Genomic DNA, 19101 nt, shown 5'->3' on the forward strand with positions numbered 1-19101 from the left:
GAGGACCCAAGTTCAAGACCCCGAGGTCTCTAGCTAGAGCGCGGGCTCATCTGGTTTGAGCAAGGCTCACCAGCTTGAGCCCAAGGTCACTGGCTTGAGCAAAGGGTCACTCAGTCTGCTGTAGCCCCACGGTCAAGGCACGTATGAGAAAGCAATCAGTGAACAACTAAGGTGCTGCAACGAAGAACTGATGCTTTTTCTCTCCCTTCCTGTCTGTCCCTCTCTCTGACTCTGTCATAAAATAAATAAATAAAATTTAAAAAAATTTTTTAACACACCATTTGGTTCAGAATACTATTTTCTTTCTTATTTTTCTCCTTAAAACCCTAGATGTGTCTTATGGTCAGGTGCATCTTATGGAACAAAAAATATGGTAACTGAACTCTGAGTTGGCCCAAAAGAAAAACAGAGATCCCACCCAAAAAGAAGTCACATTCCCAACTAAAAGAATCTAGAATCCACCATCTTCCTAAAGCATTAAGTGGACCAGAAATAAAATGTAGACAGTAAGAAGAAAACAGAGCCAGACCAAGAAGTGGACTCACTTGGTTGTCGTGAGAAGCCCCGTGAGCTCCTTGGCCCCTGTTGACGCCTGCCCCAGGGTCATTGTGATGGGCTTTCCTCCCGCAGCTACAAAACAAAACCCCAAGGCCACCACTCAGTCCTGTTCCCTACCTTTCAGACTCCACAGCCCAGCTAAATGCAAGACATTATGGACAAAGACCAGAAAATGAAAAATGAGGAATAACTGCACGAGAATAAGAAGAGTTGCAGTTACTTTTTTCCTTCTATTTTCTAAACTTTCTGGAGTATTTTATCTTTATTTGAAACAAACAAAAAAAATCCCAAATATATGATGCTATGATTACAGCTTCCTTTGATGTTAGCTCAGATCAGGTCACTGCCCACCTGTCCCACGAGCCACCTCAAGCCCCCTGCTCCAGGCAGCTCTTGCACTGAAGCAGAGGCTGAGCCGCCAGCAGGCAGCCCCAAGAGGGCAATGCTACGTGTGCCAGGAGTGCTCAGTCAGAGTTTATTAACACAGGTCAAGAGAGCCCGAACTGTAGTGGCACAGGGGATAAAGTGTCGACCTGGAGTGCTGAGGTCACTGGTTCAAAACCCTGGGTCTGCCTGCTCAACGCACATATGAGAATTGATGCTTCCTGTTCCTCCCCTCTTCTTTCTCTCTAAAAATTGAATAAATAAAATATCTAAAAAAAACCCAAAACCCACAAAAGGACAGGTCAAGGGAAACTCACCTTCTGGGGCTCCTCCTTGAGAAGGAGTACAAGGCCCTCCAGCTGTGTCCCCTTGGGAGATAAGGGACACCTTGATCTTGGGTCGTTTGGAGGTCTTACTGCCAGACAGAGGACTGGAGGGATGGTGCCGCTTCAGCTGGACTCTAAGGTCCTCTTTCTCTGCGTCCTCCGTTTGTTCTGATGAAATGGGAACTAAGAGATAGAGTTGGGGTAAGGTCCTCCACAGTCCCAACAGACACCTACAGGACCAGTACGAGCACAGCTGTGTGTAGGGACACACAGGAGTACCAGCCATGCATGGAGTCACACTTCAAAGACAACTATCACTGGGTGTCAGCCTTACCTCCCTCAGCCCCACCTGCAGTGGACCTCCACCTTGCCCCTCTCAGAGAATGGTGTCATCCTCATCCTTCACTGTCCTGCAGTCAGAAAGAAGACTCCCTGACTCTGCCTAGCAAAGGCCAACCAAAACACAGAGGCCTCACCATAGTGGGTCTAAATAGGGCTTCCTAGACTCAAAATATGTGATCATTTTCCTTTCTAAGCCCTCCCCCACATGACATAGCCAGAGGGCAGGAGATACTCCGAGAAAAAGCTTCTCCAGGAGGAGCAGGCTCTGAAGTCTTCCCAACTGGAGAGATTTCACAGGGCTCTAAGTGCCTCCCTCCTTAGAAGCCCAGGGCTGAGGGTTTGCTTGCCACACGGAGCAGTGAGAACTGCCTGCATGACTTCAGGCTGGATCCAGAAGCTCCTAGGCAAGGGAGCATCTCAGCCTAGATACCTTTACAGCTCCTGCCCCAAAGTAACGGCAAAAATGGCCCACATCACAACCTAGTCCTCAGGTCCTCTGTACTTGGTACAGAGAAAGGCTACCTGTTTACACAAAGGCTTTTCCCTCCACTGAATCAAACAGACTTATTCTGCACATGGCCAAGTCTTGTTATTGTTCAGGATTCCTCACAGATCTCAGGAGCCTCTTCTTTAAACCCAGAAGCTCCCAGCCCCAGTCCCTCTTCTTAGCACAGGCAATCAGGGGTGAGGTAGGGGGAAGGCAGCAGTCAGGGCATAACCAGCTGGAAAGATTGCTTAGGAGATAAAGGCATCGACTAAAATCAGAATTGGAAAGAGGTAATAAAAGGAAAAGGAGTTAAAGTTTTATGCTGGTAAGTGGCTTGCAGTGGCCAGGATGGAGGAAGGCAACCAGAGGCAGGGAGCAAAACACCCAAGCAAACTCAGGCTCACAGGCAATGGCCATAAGCACAAGGGGGAGAAGCAGGGCCAAGAACCACAATAAGAGACAAAAAGAGGAAAACACCATTAGAGCAAACAGAAAGAATAGAGAAAAAGTAAAGAGAATGAAGCAAGCAAAAAGAGCCAGGAAAAAAATCAAAAGATAAAAAAGATATAGAGAAAAAATAGGAGGAAACCAAACAGGGACAAACAAGAGGCTGGGGCGTGGGAGTGGCAGAGGAAGAAGGTGAGAGCAAGCAATACTCACCAAAGAGACAGGAGGAGGTGCCGGGAGGAAGAGCTTTCCTCACCAGCATATTTTGTTTCAGAAAAGCAGCAAACTGTGCTGGAATGAATCAGAGAGAATTATAGAACCATAACCAGCCAGAGAAAAGAGAAAAAGAGAGAGAGCAAAAAAAAAAAAAAGATAGGAAAATGTTCTAGAAAATGGCTAATGGAGGCTTTTCCTGGAATTACTATATGGGTCTGAACCAACCTTCCGTTTGGCAGTTCCATGATATCATCTATAAACTGAAAATATAAATGCATCTGCCTTGTGGGACTACTGCCAAGATTCACTGAGCCATGGCAAGTCAAGAGCCAGGAAGACAGCCTCGTAGTAAGGGCTCCATAAACATTAGCTATCTAGTTCCCTTTGTCTATAGGCTCGGCCAAAGCCAAGGGCTATGGCTGCTGCTCCCCTCATGATAACTGGTCCCATTTTGAATCCAGCTCACCTATCAGCTTTCAAGAACTCCTTAGATTCTCAAGTAATTATCCCCTCCAAAGGCACCACAGACCCCTGGCTCTCTCTTCCTCAAAAGCCTAAGGGGATACCACCCCCGGTCCAGGTCATAAAGCATCTACATGGACCCTGAGGGCCTGGCCTCTTTTTTGTCTTCATCTATTCACTTTTACTTCTGCTCCTTGTCAGCACCACTCTTAATGGCAACTTCCTAATAGGCCTGGCTGTTAAGTCCTTACCCTTTGGCTCCACTAAAGAAAACAGGGGAAGTGAGCAGGTCAGCCTCCTGTTACCTCCACCTCTCTCTACTTGACAGAGAACTCTGGCTGCTGCCTCTTCCCTGAACTTCAGAGGATACAAGCTCCTGGATATATCATCACACACAAAAGTCCAAAAGAGGTCACCTCAGGGCCACCCAACTTGATCAAAGTGGGGAAAAGGGTAGAGCCACTATTTGTCCTCCTCTCCCTCCCACTGCACTCTACCTTTTCTAGAGCTTCTTACATAACACTCATTGATCTTCAAACTCTAATTTCGATCACACCATTATTTCCCAGCCTAATAATCTAAAACCTACCTGCAGAGACCTCAATAAACCTCACAGAAAGCCCCAGTGGAAGTCTTAACTTTTCAAGAGCAAATCAAAGAAGGCACAATGCTGGTTAAATTGCCCTAGAATCTGATGAATAAGCCAGTCACCCTGCCAATGTGACCCGGAGAGCTCCTGACTGCAGGAGTGGCTGGGTAGGGCCTGAAATAGAAGCTGCAGCTTCCCCAATTGGGACTTAGAAAAATACTTGAGGCCAGTATACATGCAGTCAGCTCACAAAGCCTAACTGCCCAGAACACCAAGAGAAAGCTTTAACCAGTAGGACAGTGCAGCCCCACACACAGACCTCGTGCAATGTTTTACCCTAAAAATGGGCCTCAATATTCATTTAGACCTAATTCTGCCTCGACAGAAATGTAGGGAAGGTGCCTCTTACATGTCCCTGGGAAAAGCTGCAGATGCCAATACTTTCCAATTGCCACATGGTGTCAACTGCAGAGGAAAGAGCCCAACAGGAGCCACTGGTCCAGGTACCTGTACCTTGGGCTTGTTTGTGGGTAAGCATAGCTTCTGTCCGCTGCACATGTCTCTTCAGCAACTGAGAGCTCCCGATCTGACTGGACTTCTGGGCAGAGGTCACCGTGGTCACTTTGGTCTTAGGACTGGAGGTGGGGCTACTGGACACACTGGAGAGATCCTGAGAGGATGAGAAGGACAGGAGCCAAGCCAACATTGTCTGGGTTTGACCACCAATCAACATGTCCCCTAGAATTCCCTAGTCAAGAATTCTCCCTGTGGAAACTCACAGGCCTACAGCACTGGCCCAGCACACAAGCGGTCCCAAGAAGCAAGGGCAGCAGCTCCATGGTCCTCATTCCCCAGCAAAATTGCCCCTTCCCTGGCCGCCATACCTCAGAGCCTGAAGGGGAGGCAGGCAGCCTGGCAGCTGGCGAGGCGGGTTGACTGCCCCTCTCAGGGACCTCAAAGGTCAGGTCCCTGCGGGCTGCATCCCGGGGCTTCTTCTTCTTCTCAGCATCCTGGTCCCGGGGCTCGGTGCCCACATGTCCCTCGGTGCGAGTGAGCACACCAGTCAGAAAGTCCACAATCTCATCCTGGCATAAAGATGGACGACACCCGAGTCCTTGGCTGAGGAAGAGGAACCTTCCCAATAGTTCCAACTAAAACTGACTAGCCTGGCTTTGGCATCAAAAGTGCTGGTCCCGCCTGACCTGTGGTGGCGCAGTGGATAAAGCCTCGACCTGGAAATGCTGAGGTCGCCAGTTCAAAACCCTGGGCTTGCCTGGTCAAGGCACATATGGGAGTTGATGCTTCCAGCTCCTCCCCCCTTCTCTCTCTCCTCTCTAAAAATGAATTAAAAAAAAAAAAAAGTGCTGGTCTCTCCCCATGTGCACAGAACCTGACATACACCCCAACCTCAGCCAGAGATCAGCAGGAACCTCTGCAAGATGGTGCCCTGGGGTGGTCGTGTACCACCATTCTCCCGTAAATCCATTCTCCCCTGATGCTTTCCCCACAACGTAGCTCATTATTCTTCTCTGCCCTTCTACTTCTTTCTTTTTTCTTTTCTTTGCTTATGATTTAGGGCTACCAGAGGCCACGGGACATACCCCCTCACCCTTCAGAGACCTCTGTCCCTCTGCTGCTGACAAAACCAGCCTGAAGGGCTATATGGAATGAAGCCGAACTGAGAAACCACACAAAGCAGTGGCATACCTGAATGCACCTGTCCACCATGCTCTGAGTCAGCCCTTCTGCTTTCTTCTTTGCTTTGCTTATTCTACAGGGCAGAAAGGAGGAAATGGTCACTTTCTAACTATTCCATGGCCTCAAATAGAAATAAAAAATGAATTGCTCTTCCATGTAGGTTATTTTCTGTCTAGGTCCAGGAAGGAAGACTATGTTAGCCCTGAGACAGATATTGCAACCTCTCTGAACCTCAGTTTCCACACCTGCAAAATGGGGAAGCATAATGCCTCACTTGTGGAGTTGGGGGACTGCACAAAAGAAGATACAGAAAGTGCTGGGTTGTATCTCCTGGTGGTCTCATGGCTAGAAAAGTGCTGGAACTACACACTCCAGAACTCCTATGCCCCTGGCCTCACAAACTGAAGACCTCACAAATCCTCAACACAGGCCCAAACCCCAAGAAATTATCAAATGACCAAGACCAGAAGGAATTCCCCCAAATATCTCTGGGTAAGAAACCAACTATAGGTATGAGCAGGTACCCACTTTAAGCTCTCTAGTTAAAGCACACAAATGGCTGAAAATCTAAGAGTGAGCATGTAAAAAAAGGAGGCCTCATAAACGACACAACCTCTTTTTTCAGTACGTTTCATGGTAACATAACTAAAGGCCCTACAGGCAACTGGCCTTTTAAGGGGAGAATGGCAATCTTAAAAACTAAAGGTGCCTTCGTAAAACTTTCTCAAACTTTGGCTGTTTATACTCCAAAATAAATAAAAGGTGCTTACTACAAATAAAATGTATTTATATTTATCCTCCATAAGGAACAAAATGTAAACAAATGCCTACCCCAGTGAAATTATGATGACAAAGACCATATTTACAGGATATCAAAGTATCTTATTTCCACAAGATAACTACTAATTACAAAAGGAAAATAGTAACATTATGGTGGAGAAACCTGGCAGTTGCTACTTTAACCTGTGATCAAGGTTAACCTCACCAGTGATAAGACATGTCAACATCATGTATACCCTGACAGGTGCACTGATGGCACCTTGCCTCTGTGACATTATTGCCAAAAATGCTTATCTTCAACCTAATTGTAAGAAAATGTCAAAAACCTTAACTGAGAAGCAGTTTACAAAATAACTGGCCAAAAGTCTTCAAGTGTCAAGGTCATGAAAGATAAAGAGACAGACTGAACAGTATCAAAGGAGACAGAAAAGATAGGGCACCAACAGCAACATGTGGTCCTGGAGTGGACCCTGAACCCGACAACTGACTAATCTGAGTCTGCAGGTTAGATAATAGAATCATATCAGTGTTAATCTCCTGACTTTGATAATTATACACTGGTTATATAAGATGCTAATCTTTAGGAAACCCAGGGGAAGGGTACACGGGAATTTTTTGTACTATTTTTTAATGTCCCTTTTCAGATTTAGTCTAAACCAGATCAGCCTATAGCTAGCTACCTCACCACCTCACAGGTATTTCTCCTACTCCAAAGCATGCGTCTCTTGCAGCCATGGGGGCCCACCCACCTGAGATTATCGTCAGCTCCCCCAACCACCACCAAACTGTTCTCAGCCCGAATTTTCTCTCGGAAGTCCTCCATGGCTTCAGGGTGACACTGCAGGGAATTCTGACCAATGACAAAGAGGACTGGAGTCTTCATATCCAAGAGGGGATCATCCACATCCTGAAACAGGTAAGGGTTAAGGGTTTGCAATCGGCCAGTTCAAATCCACTGAGCACCACCCTAGCCAGTCTGCTCAGAAAGTCAGTCAGCTTGGCCCCCAGGGTGAGTGAGGCATGCACTCCCCTACTCTCATCCACCCAGCAATCAGCAGTACCCTATGCTTACCCCTCTGGGGCCATCCACAGTAAGCAGAGGGAACCCAAGGCAGACAACTGCAGTGATGTACTCCATCACCGACACCTACAAATAACAGAATGGTTTGTCTCAAGGTCAACTGTCTTTCTATATAGAACCCAGAGCTGGTCCACACGTACCAGGCAGTCCCACTACTACTCCCTGTCCCAACCTCCAGGACTACCAGCTGTGGTGGTAGCAATAAGAGTACAGAACACAGATGTGCTGTTCCACAAGCAGCCACCTACTAGAGAACTGGGGTTGAGAGGACCCCAGCAGAGGGTGGGAGGTTTAATAGCTCCATCCTGTTAATTTTCTGGACTACAGGCCTCCTGCTCACTTATCTCCCACTTATAGTAAATGTAATCAAGAGAACACAGATGCTGCTCTGCTCAAGTGAAGAAAATCTCCCCCTTTAGAACTTAATGGTTAGCTCCCAAACACCCCAAATTTCTTAAGAGAATTCCATCATGTGTCCAGGATTATGAGGAAACAGGCTTCTCCCCTCATGGCTCAAGATGTCATATCTGACTAGACTGCATGAAGCAGCACAGATTGCACTTACTCGATCCACTTGAGAACTGGGGCTCTGGACAGGTTAGGGACACCTATGCAAACTAATACACACAAATGGTATGTAAAGTCATGAAAAGAGGTTCCTTGATGTTTTGGAAAGGGGTAGAACATGAACACAACAGCAAATTATAGAGCCATTAAAAGCTTTACCTGTTAGAATTGTTTTGTTTTACGTGGAAGAATAGTACTTAAAAATAATTTTTCTTCATAGATACATGCTGAAATATATGATTGAAATGATATGACATATGGGTTGTTTTTCTTTTTCAAAAATCAGCAGGAAGGCCCTGGCCGGTTGGCTCAGTGGTAGAGCGCCGGCCTGGCGTGCAGGAGTCCTGGGTTCGATTCCCGGCCAGGGCACACAGGAGAAGTGCCCATCTGCTTCTCCACCCCTCCCCCTCTCCTTCCTCTCTGTCTCTCTTTTCCCCTTCCGCAGCCGAGGCTCCATTGGAGCAGGGATGGCCCGGGCGCTGAGGATGGCTCTGTGGCCTCTGCCTCAGGAGCTAGAATGGCTCTGGATGCAACAGAGCGATGCCCCAGAGGGGCAGAGCATCGTCCCCTGGTGGGCATGCCGGGTGGATCCCAGTCGGGTGCATGCGGGAGTCTGTCTGTCTTCCCGTTTCCAGCTTCGGAAAAATGAAGAAAAAAAAAATCAGCAGGGAGCCTGACCTGTGGTGGGACAGTGGATAAAGGGTCAATCTGGAATGCTGAGGTTGCCAGGTTTAAAACCAGCGTTGCCCAGTAAAGGCATACACAAAAATTCGTAGCTACTACAAGTTGATGCTTCCTGTGCCTCCTTTGCCCCTCCCTCCTTCCTTCTCTCTCTAAAAAAATCAATAAATAAAATGTTAAAAAACCATACATGACCCTAGCCAGTTGGCTCAGTGGTAAAGCGTTGGCCGGGTGTGTGGAAGTCCCAGGTTTGATTCCCAGTCAGAGCACACAGGAGAAGTGACCGTTTACTTCTCCATCATGTGTCCCTTCTCCTCTCCCTTCTCTCTCTCTCTTTTCCCCTCCTGCAGCCATGGCGTGGTTGAAGTAAGTTGGCCCCAGGCACCGAGGATGGCTCCATGGCCTTGCCTCAGGTGCTAAAATAGCTCAGTTGCTGAGCAATAGAGCAACAGCCCCAGATGGGTAGAACATTACCAGATAGGGCACTTGCTGGGGGGGAAGGGGTGGGAACCCTGGTCATGGCACATGTGGGAGTCTGTCTCTGCCTCCCTGCTTCTCACTTAATTAAAAAAAAAAAAAGAAAGAAAAAGAAAAAAAATCATCAGGAAGAGAAAGTGGGCAAGGGTAACATGAAAAAAGCCTTGCCATGAGTTGATGACTGATCAAGCTAGGTGAAGGCCCACAGGGTTATTATACATTGATATCTTGCCACATGAGTTTAATTTGTTTCATGGCCGAGCTCGTGACTCAATTTGCTCGTATGTCAAATTGAATTTTCCCACTTAATTTAATGGGAATGCTATTAATCTGTTGAAGCCCCCCAAAACCACACAAACGTTTTGTTTTATATGCTTTTAAATAAGAAAATGTATTTTATAAATAATACACACACACACACAATAAAAGAGAATGTAAAGAAATAAACTGGTTTATAAAGTGTATTTACCTTCAAGGTCAGGCGAAGATGCTGGCAGAGGGGAAGGAGACTGGCAGAGGAGGTTTTCATTTTGTGCGCTATGGCTTAACATAACTTACTCTCTACACATACTTAATGTTACATTTAATTGCAAAATTTAACTTACACACTACATATGATATGTAACTTTATCTCTAAACTTAATTGCTATTTTTTTACTTTGCTTAATCATCATTTTCTTCACTGACTTTTGGCTTTTTTTGCCACACTTTCCTTGCTTTTACTTAGAGGCCATTTCAACAAAAACCTTTCCATGGAAACTTGTTTCTTCTTTCCTTTAAGAACCACCTAGGCAGGCTACGTAGTGGAGGGTGGTGGAAGCTCATGATTCAAATATCCGCTTGTGACTTAAAGCAAAAAATCCCAAGAGTGACTGCTCGTATCTCAAATTGCTCCTGTGTCAAGGTACCACTGTACTAGTCTATTCTCCCTTTAAGCTTCTGTTTAATTTTCCATATGAGGGCCCTGGCCGGTTGGTGCAATGGATAGGACATCAACCCAGTATGTGGACGTCCCGGGTTTGGTCCCTTGTCAGGGCACACATGAGAAGTGACCATCTGCTTCTCTTCCCTTCCCTTCCCTATCTCTTCCCCTCACAGCCAGTGGCTCAACTGGTTCAAGCGTTGGCCCTGAGTGCTGAAGACAGCTCAGTTGATTTGAGCATCAGCCCCAGAAAAGGTAGTCGGGTGGATCCCAGTCAGGACACATGCAGGAGTCTATTTCCCTTCCTCTAACTTAGAAAAATAAAATAAACTAAATTGGAATTAAAAAATAAAGTCTGTCCTTTCCAGTTAAAATGTAATTGTGTAGGTCCTGAATCTAGCACTGTGCCTGGAACATAAAAGAGAACTCCATGGTGGCTATCAGTAGCAGTAGTAGTCTATCCCAAGACAACCTCCAAGTAAGGTAGGAATTACTTACATGACAGGCCACCAGAGCTCCTGTATTCCAGCCAATCAAGATAATGGGTTTATGGGGAAAATGGCTGTGAATCTTTGTGGAAAGAGAAAGGAGACACAGCAGTTAGACAAGAGGCTAATGATGGGTGCAGAAGCAGCCCACAGGGCTGAGTATGCTGCAGTGAGCTCAAGTAGGGCATTCTCACCTCCAGCACTTTGCCTCTCACTGCCCCAATCATATGCTCAAGACACTGCAAAACTCCTACCCCACTTCCATTGTTCAGCAGATGGGTGGTGACAGGGATGACCTAAAGGAAGAAGTGGCAGCCATGCCAGCAGAGGTAAGTTTCAAGTCTTCTCTCAAATCTGCTTAACCTAATCTAGATTCCATCAACCCTGGATAAGTACCATTCAAATTCCAAATGAAAAGAGTTGAGGAAGCTCCACATTCAAGTTCATTCATGTTGACCCTCTGCTGCACTTTGTCTCCTCAATCCTCCAAAACTACATTTCCATCCAGAGTGCCCCTTGTCCCCACACATACCTTGCCTAAGCAGGACAGCTGAGACTGCCAGAAGCGGTGGCGCCGTGAGCTGGGAAATGCAGAGCTGGAGGGCCCGGAGGAGGCAATGAGAATGAGCGGAGAGCCAGGAAGTTTGCTCTATAGAAAAAGACCACCACCAAACAACCAGGGAGTAAGGTGTTTCTCCACAAAATCCCAAGTGTCCCATATCTCCTTATCACAAGCAATACTGATCTGCCTATGAAACTACGTTAAGCACTATACACACAGTTGTCAATGAAAAAGTTAAACACGCCATTTACTATTCTCTTGCCAAAGTTCTAAGACCAGATTCTAAAAATTCTATGGGCCATAGTTAAGTCCTGAGCTGCCCAACTTACTGGTTTGTTATGAGAAAGGACCCCCACTGCAGGGTCCCAGGGCCTCTTCAGCAGGAGGGACAAGGCCTCAGCTCCTGCAGCACCAGTCTTCGTGTTGGATGACACAAGCATTCGGTCAATCAAGGTGGGGATCTAGAAGCAAGGAAGAACAAAGGTGTTTCCAGTGTAAAGAAGGAGACCTGCCCACCAGCAGCAATTAGGCAGGAGCACAGAGACCACTCCAAGCCAGACTTTAACCATGCCTTTCAAAGTTCCCTCAGGAACAAAAATACAAACAAGTGGATGGCTGAAAAGTATGCCTCTACCATTAAAGATAAATGGACGCAATCCTCTGGAAAGACACCTGGTGATATGTATCAAGAAACTTAAATCTATTCTTATCTCTTCCCCAAAGGAATCTACTTCTGAGAACCTTTCCTAAGAAAATATATAGATATACACACACATGGGACGGGGATTATGCAAAAGACAAATTCACTCTCAATAATAATCAAAAAGCAGAAACAACCAAATAAACACCAAAAAGCATTTATAAAAGAGTAGTTAAACAAATTATCTACATATTTTGATATTAAGGGTTAATTTTAAATGTTTTTTTTTAATTGGTAAGAACAAGAAATCATTTTTATAACATGTTAAAAATAGAACAGAAAATGTAAAATTTATCTCCTCTCAGCCTGACCTATGGTGGTGCACTGGATAGAGCACTGATCTGGGACAATGAGGTCACAGGTTTAAAACCCCGAGGTTGCCGGCAGGAGTACAGGATCATCGACATGATCCCAAGGTTGCTGGCTTGAGCAAGGGGTCACTGGCTTTGCATGAGCCCCTCAATTAAGGCACATATGGAAAGCAACGAATGAATGAATGAATAAAGATATGGTACGTATACAATGGAAAATTACTCAGCCATAAAAAGAATGAAATCTTGCCATTTGCAAAACATAAATGGACCTGGAGGGTATTGTGCTGAGTGAAATAATGAGTCAAAGAAAGCCAGATGTCATATGATTTCATGTATATATGGAATCTAAGCCTGACCAGGCGGTGGCGCAGTGGATAGAGCACTGGACTGAGATGCAGAAGTATCCAGGTTCGAGACCCGAGGTCACCAGCTTGAGCGCAGGCTCATCTGGTTTGAGCAAAGCTCACCAGCTTGGACCCAAGGTTGCTGGCTCGAGCAAGGGGTTACTCAGTCTGCTGAAGGCCCGCGGTCAAGGCACATATGAGAACGCAATCAATGAACAACTAAGGTGTCGCCACAAAAAACTGATGATTGATGCTTCTCACCTCTCTCTGTTCCTATCTATCTGTTCCTATCTATCCCTCTCTCTGACTCTCTCTCTCTGTCTCTGTTAAAAAAAAAAAAAAAAAAAAAAAAGGCAAAATAGCCAGACCAGGCAGTGGTGCAATGGATAGTGCATTGACCTGGGATGCTGAGGACCCAGGTTCAAAACCCCAATGTCACCAGCTTGAGCACAGGCTCATTCGGCTCCAGCGCAGGCTCACCAGCTTGAGCGGCTTGAGCGTGGGACCCTAGACCTGACCCCATAGTCAGTGGCTTGAGGCCAAAGGTCACTGGGTGGAGCAAGAGGTCACTGGCTCAGTTAGAGCCCCCAGTCAAAGCACATATTAGAAAGCAACAAATGAATTACAGTGCCGCAACAAGTTGATGCTTCTCATCTCTCTCCCTTCTTGTCTGTCTGTCCCTGTCTGTCCCTCTCTCACTAAAAAAAAGAAAGAAAAAGAAACAAACAAAACTAAAACTCACAGATACAGAGAACAAATTGATGGTTGCCAGATGGGAGGAGGATTGGGGGATGAGTGAAAAAGGGGAAGAGATTAGGAAGTACAAATCGACAGTTATAAAACCAGTAAACAGGTGGCCCTGGCCGGTTGGCTCAGTGGTAGAGCATCAGCCTGATATGTGGATGTCCCAGGTTCGATTCCCGGCCAGGACACAGGAGAAGCGCCCATCTGCTTCTCCACCCCTCCCCCACTCCTTCCTCTCTATCTCTCTCTCCCCTCCCGTAGCCAAGGCTTCATTGGAGCAAAGCAGGGGCACTGAGCATGGCTCCATGGCCTCTGTCTCAGGTGCTAGAATGGCTCTGGCTGCAATGAAGCAACAGCACAGATGGGCAGAGCATCGCCCCCTGGTGGGCATGCTGGGTGGATCCCAGTCAGGCACATGTGGGAGTCTGTCTCCCTGCCTCCCTGCTTCTCACTTCAGAAAAATACAATAAATAAATAACAGTGATGGGGATGTAAAGTACAACCTAAGGCAGGCTTCCCCAAACTACGGCCCGCGGGCGGCCCCTTGAGGCCATTTATCCGGCCCCCCACCACACTTCCAGAAGGGGCACCTCTTTCATTGGTGGTCAGTGAGAGGAGCACTGTATGTGGCGGCCCTCCAATGGTCTGAGGGACAGTGAACTGGTCCCCTGTGTAAAAAGTTTGGGGTCCCCTGACCTAAGGAATACTTTCAATAATATCGTAATGACTATGTATGATATCAGATGCATAGCACTATACTTTTCAAGGTGATCACTTCTAAAGGTATATAAATGCCTCATCAACACATTGTATACCTGAAACCAATATAATATTGTCGATCAGCTATAACTGAAAAAATAAATAAAAATTACCATAGTTAACAACAACAAGTATAATGTGAAGAGCTTATTCTAGGCACAGAGGGTCCAAAGTCAAGGATTTGAGTAAAGAAGGAAGAGGACACAAAGCTAGTAACAAAGGCTAGCCATTTCTTTGTAACTCATTCTATAACTCTAAGCCATTTAACAGCTTGAGGCAGAGGATCTGATCTGATTAGACTTTAAAAGCAGCAGAGTATACTTCTTTTTTTTTTTTATTTATTCATTTTAGAGAAGAGAGACAGAGAGAGAGGGAAGAGGGGAGGAACAGGAAGCATCAACTCCCATATGTTCCTTGACTGGGCAAGTCCAGGGTTTTGAACCAGCGACCTCAGCATTCTAGGTCGAGGCTTAATCCACTGCAACACCACAGGTCAAGCCATCAGAGTATACTTCAGAAATGACAAAGCCTTGAAACTCACTTCTGTCAATGTAGAGTACTTAGAAATAATTAATCAGTAACAAAGTTATGTGACCGAGGTTCCCCAGTCTTGCCAGCATTGCTTCACTCAAAAAACAATTTATAGGCTGGGTCTAGCCCTGGCCAATAGCTCAGTTGGGTAGAGCATTGTCTGGAAGTGCAGAGGCTGCTGGTTCGATTCCTGGGAAGGGCACATATAGGAACAGATTGCTGCCTCCCCCCCTCCCTTCTGCACTCTAAAAATCAGTAAAATAAACATTGAAAATAAATATATAAATAAATAAATGAATGAGGCTGGGTCTGTCTATACCTTGTCCACTCCCTTCACAAGAAATCTAATGGTCAAAGTAGCTGGGCCAAGAGCATAATACCATCCATCTCCATTTTCATCCAGCAAGTAACATTTAAAGTTCTGGGAAACAAGCAAAGTATTTCTCGTGAATCAGACAGTCGTGGGAAAATAAAGGTCTGATGGAACCACCGAGAGTACAGCCTAGAGTGGAAGCATCTCAGGCTGGGGTCCTGACTGACTGATGCACCAGTGTGTCCCTCAGCCATTCCCATTAACTCACACTATTATCTGGCAGCAGCAACAGTGCATACCTGCAGAGTCCTCCCAGAGGTCTGTCACACTCATATAACCTGGACACCACCCCATATGCTTGAGGATATCTGGACAGTAACTTAAATAAGGAAGCAATGCAAACTCCCTTAAAAAGGGGAATTACACTGTAATCATGCTGGCCACAGAGTAAGGCCGAGTCATAAAGAAGTGGGACTCTGGGTACTACCAGCATGTAACAGAGAGCACATGCACCAGTGTGCTTTCTCCATGGGTAGAGGGCTGTGCAGAACAATTAAAATACTTGAAATACTCTCAGGCTACCCTCTCTGCCAGGTCTTACCTTGGCCTCATACCCCACCCACCATTCACCTCATGGGTCCAGGATTCTACTGCAGAGCAGCAGCAAAGGGGATGCCTCAGGCTATGTATTCATTCCCCTCTTTCTCCACTAGAAAGTAGGTTCTATAATCATAAAGGGCATTTGTTTTGCTCACCCCAGTGCCTGGCACATTATAAGCAAAAAAATTATTTGTTAAATAAATTAATATCAAATTTCTTACTATGAATAACATTACTGCACCTAGTCTTAAATTTTACTTCTATAGTAAACCAGTCTGCTTTTGCTTTCAAACAAATTCAGCATCCTCCGACTAAAAGGCAAGTAGGAAACAATGAGTCCGAAAATTTGGGGGTATGGCTGGAGAAAGCTGCTGGGCGGGAAAATTATAGCAACAAAATAGGTCAACTTCCTGCAAAGGAGAAGACAGAAAAACAAAGGAGAAGGGAAAAAACAAAAGTGAAGAATTAATCCAAGCTGTCTGAGGATGTTTTATTTATTATTATTATTATTTTTTTTTTTTTTGTATTTTTCTCAAGTGAGAAGTGGGGAGGCAGAGAGACAGACTCCCATATATGCCCGACCAGGATCCACCCGGCATGCCCACTAGGGGGTGAAGCTCTGCCCATCTTGGGCGTTGCTCTGTTGCAACCAGAGCCATTCTAGCACCTGAGGCAGAGGCCATGGAGCTGTCCTCAGGTTGTGGGCCAACTTTGCTCTAACGAAGCCTTGGCTGTGGAGGGGAAGAGAGAAACAGAGAGAAAAGAGAGGGGAAAGGGTGGAGAAGCAGATGGGCGCTTCTCCTGTGTTCCCTGGCCGGGAATTGAACCCGGCATTTCTACATGCGGGGCCAATGCTCTACCACTGAGCCAACTGGCCAGGGCCTGCCTGAGGATATTTTATATGGGAGCAAAACACACTAAAAATTTCTCGGCCCTGGCCGGTTGGCTCAGTGGTGGAGCGTTGGCCTGGCGTGCAGAAGTCCCGGGTTCGATTCCCGGCCAGGGCACACAGGAGAAGCACCCATCAGCTTCTCCACCCCTCCCCCTCTCCTTCCTCTCTGTCTCTCTCTTCCCCTCCCGCAGCGAGGCTCCATTGGAGCAAAGATGGCCCGGGCACTGGGGATGGCTCCTTGGCCTCTGCCCCAGGCGCTGGAGTGGCTCTGGTCGCAACGGAGCGACGCCCCGGAGGAGCAGAGCATCACCCCCTGGTGGGCGTGCCGGGTGGATCCCGGCTGGGCACATGTGGGAGTCTGTCTGACTGTCTCTCCCTGTTTCCAGCTTCAGAAAAATACAAAAAAAAAAAAAATTTCTCAAGAACCTACAAATTTATATAATCAACAGTCACTGTGGGCTTGACCAAATTTTGTGCCAAGCATACTAACTAGATTAAGTAATTCATCCTAGAAGGTATTATTACTAGCCACATATTGGAGAGAAGGAAACTGGGACACTAATCTGAGAAGACAGAGTCCAGTAGTGATTGCAATGATGAACCACTAGGTCTGCCTGCAGAATCCATACTCTACCACACTGAACACAGCCCAGGGTGGGAACTAAAATCCCAATAAACTGGAATTATGAAAAAAAAAAGTAAAAAAACAGAAACAGTTTAACTTTGTGCAATACTGTCTCAGTGAGAAAGTAGAAAATGTAGATACCTTACACACAGAATTATAAAGAGTCAAAGTGTTGCTCCTGAAGGCTCACCACATGATGAGGCAAGACTGAGGCATGAATGTGCCCCTCCCTGTTCTGGACACCTCCCTACCGCTGACCGCTGCACTCTGAGCTCCCAGGTCCGCTTCTGGCCCCTTCTCATCACTCCTGCTAGTAAACCCTTCATCTTCCATGTGATAATTCAATTCCTTTCTCACCTCACCTCAGAGGTGACTCAAACCACAAGCTGCAGGGATGGAGAGGCTACAAGTGTACCCTGGTTTTCAAGCCCACACCGCATCCTGGAGCCAGCAGGGCTGAAGAAGTTTACACCAGACAAAAATGTGAAATGATACCATGTCTCTTATTTTAATAGCAAACTTGGCAGACTCAGTCATGCCCTCCTGGCTGACCAAGCAATGACCTTGCCAAGCCCCATGTCTATAGCAGAGGCTGGCTACCCTAGCACAAGGCAGACACCAATCAGCCTTACCTTCCCTTTCAGTGTCTGCAAAGCATCCAGGTAGGCTGCCAGCATGGGCAGACTCAAGGTCTCCACCAGGGTGGTGTGCAGCCACTGGATCAGCTTGGTGTCCCAACTCACACTTGCCAGGGCCTGCCGCACTCTCCTCGCACACTTGTCCACAGCAACGCGGCGGAGCACTGGCTCATTGCAAGCCTGAAAGACATACGTAGAGCAATAAAACATGAGGTCCACCTGTTAGCAATGGGAGAAAGGGACTGCGCATACCACGGGCAGCTTTCTGAAGTCTCACCCCTTCGTTGGCCAAGCGGGCAAGCCGATCAGACTGCAGTGCTTTGAGGATCTTGTTGAACAGCTTGTTCTGGGCCATTGTCCAGCCTGTCCTATAAGGGAAACTCCGAGGAATTAAAGTCAAACCCTTTAATTTGAACACACCCCATGCAAATACATTGTACAAAGATTATGCCATGTCTTTTGTTCCCACTGTGAAACAGCATAACTCAAAGTAGCTTAGTCTAAGACCACCAAGCTAAAGCAGAAGACCAAGATTCTAGTCTCAGTTCTGACTACAAGCACTCGTATTAATATACACACTACAGTCACAATGAAGTCTTTTTAGTGCTGGCCAAGCTAATCATTTACTCAGTGGCTAAAATAATCCAATAGCAAATAAAAGCAAAATAGCTCCATTGCACAGACATATTTGAATTTCACAAGGTTAATATTTCATACAAGAAGGCAGACAAGATGAACAAGCATTTTAGTGTAATATAATCCCAGACTGCCTGATCAGGCGGTGGCGCAGTGGATAGAGCGTCGGACTGGGATGCAGAAGACCCCGGTTCATGACCTCGAGGTCACCAGCTTGAGTGCGGGCTCATCTGGTTTGAGGAAAAACTCACCAGCTTGAACCCAAGGTCGCTGGCTCCAGCAAGGGGTTACTCGGTCTGCTGAAGGCCCGTGGTCAAGGCACATATGAGAAAGCAATCAATGAACAACTAAGGTGTTGCAATGCACAATGAAAAACTAATGATAGATGCTTCTCATCTCTCTCCGTTCCTGTCTGTCCCTGTCTATCCCTCTCTCTGACTCATTTTCTGTCTCTGTAAAAAAAAAAAAAAAAATTAAAAAAAATTTAAACCCCAGACTAATATAAGAGGCCTATTTAAGTTAGCTTCAAAAAAAATAGAAAAGGAATATAACAAACGAAGTGGCTATTTTCCTACTCCTTAATATTCTATCCAAACTGACATCATTCCCTTTTCCACCATGTATTTCTGTGTGTGTGTGTGTGTGTGTGTGTGTGTGTGTGTGTGTGTGTGTGTTTGTGTGTGTCAAAAAAAAGACAGAGAGGCCCTGGCCGGTTGGCTCAGCGGTAGAGCGTCGGCCTAGCGTGCGGAGGACCCGGGTTCGATTCCCGGCCAGGGCACACAGGAGAAGCGCCCATTTGCTTCTCCACCCCTCCGCCGCGCTTTCCTCTCTGTCTCTCTCTTCCCCTCCCGCAGCCAAGGCTCCATTGGAGCAGAGATGGCCCGGGCGCTGGGCATGGCTCTGTGGCCTCTGCCTCAGGCGCTAGAGTGGCTCTGGTC

At 46.5% G+C, this 19101-nt stretch overlaps 1 protein-coding gene across 12 annotated transcripts in view; it reads right to left on the reverse strand.

Moving 5' to 3' along the window:
* KANSL3 (KAT8 regulatory NSL complex subunit 3) overlaps positions 1–19101 on the reverse strand; it is a 63477-nt gene that overhangs the window by 23395 nt on the left and 20981 nt on the right. For 9 of the 12 annotated variants that reach the window (XM_066267759.1, XM_066267750.1, XM_066267752.1 and 6 more), the window contains 14 exons: positions 17805–17895; positions 17522–17707; positions 11397–11528; positions 11038–11154; positions 10700–10801; positions 10516–10587; positions 7362–7436; positions 7039–7196; positions 5519–5582; positions 4696–4896; positions 4319–4481; positions 2758–2835; positions 1260–1451; positions 546–630 (listed from right to left, as the gene is read on the reverse strand). In XM_066267759.1, the coding sequence (XP_066123856.1) occupies positions 546–630; positions 1260–1451; positions 2758–2835; positions 4319–4481; positions 4696–4896; positions 5519–5582; positions 7039–7196; positions 7362–7436; positions 10516–10587; positions 10700–10801; positions 11038–11154; positions 11397–11528; positions 17522–17707; positions 17805–17882 (1703 nt within the window). In that variant the 5' untranslated portion in view covers positions 17883–17895. The remainder of the gene's footprint in view (positions 1–545; positions 631–1259; positions 1452–2757; positions 2836–4318; positions 4482–4695; positions 4897–5518; positions 5583–7038; positions 7197–7361; positions 7437–10515; positions 10588–10699; positions 10802–11037; positions 11155–11396; positions 11529–17521; positions 17708–17804; positions 17896–19101) is intronic. The other 3 variants (XM_066267753.1, XM_066267755.1, XM_066267754.1) reach the window with 3 other exon arrangements.

Source organism: Saccopteryx bilineata, chromosome 3, assembly GCF_036850765.1.
Source record: "Saccopteryx bilineata isolate mSacBil1 chromosome 3, mSacBil1_pri_phased_curated, whole genome shotgun sequence".
NCBI classification, from domain to species: Eukaryota; Metazoa; Chordata; class Mammalia; order Chiroptera; family Emballonuridae; genus Saccopteryx; species Saccopteryx bilineata.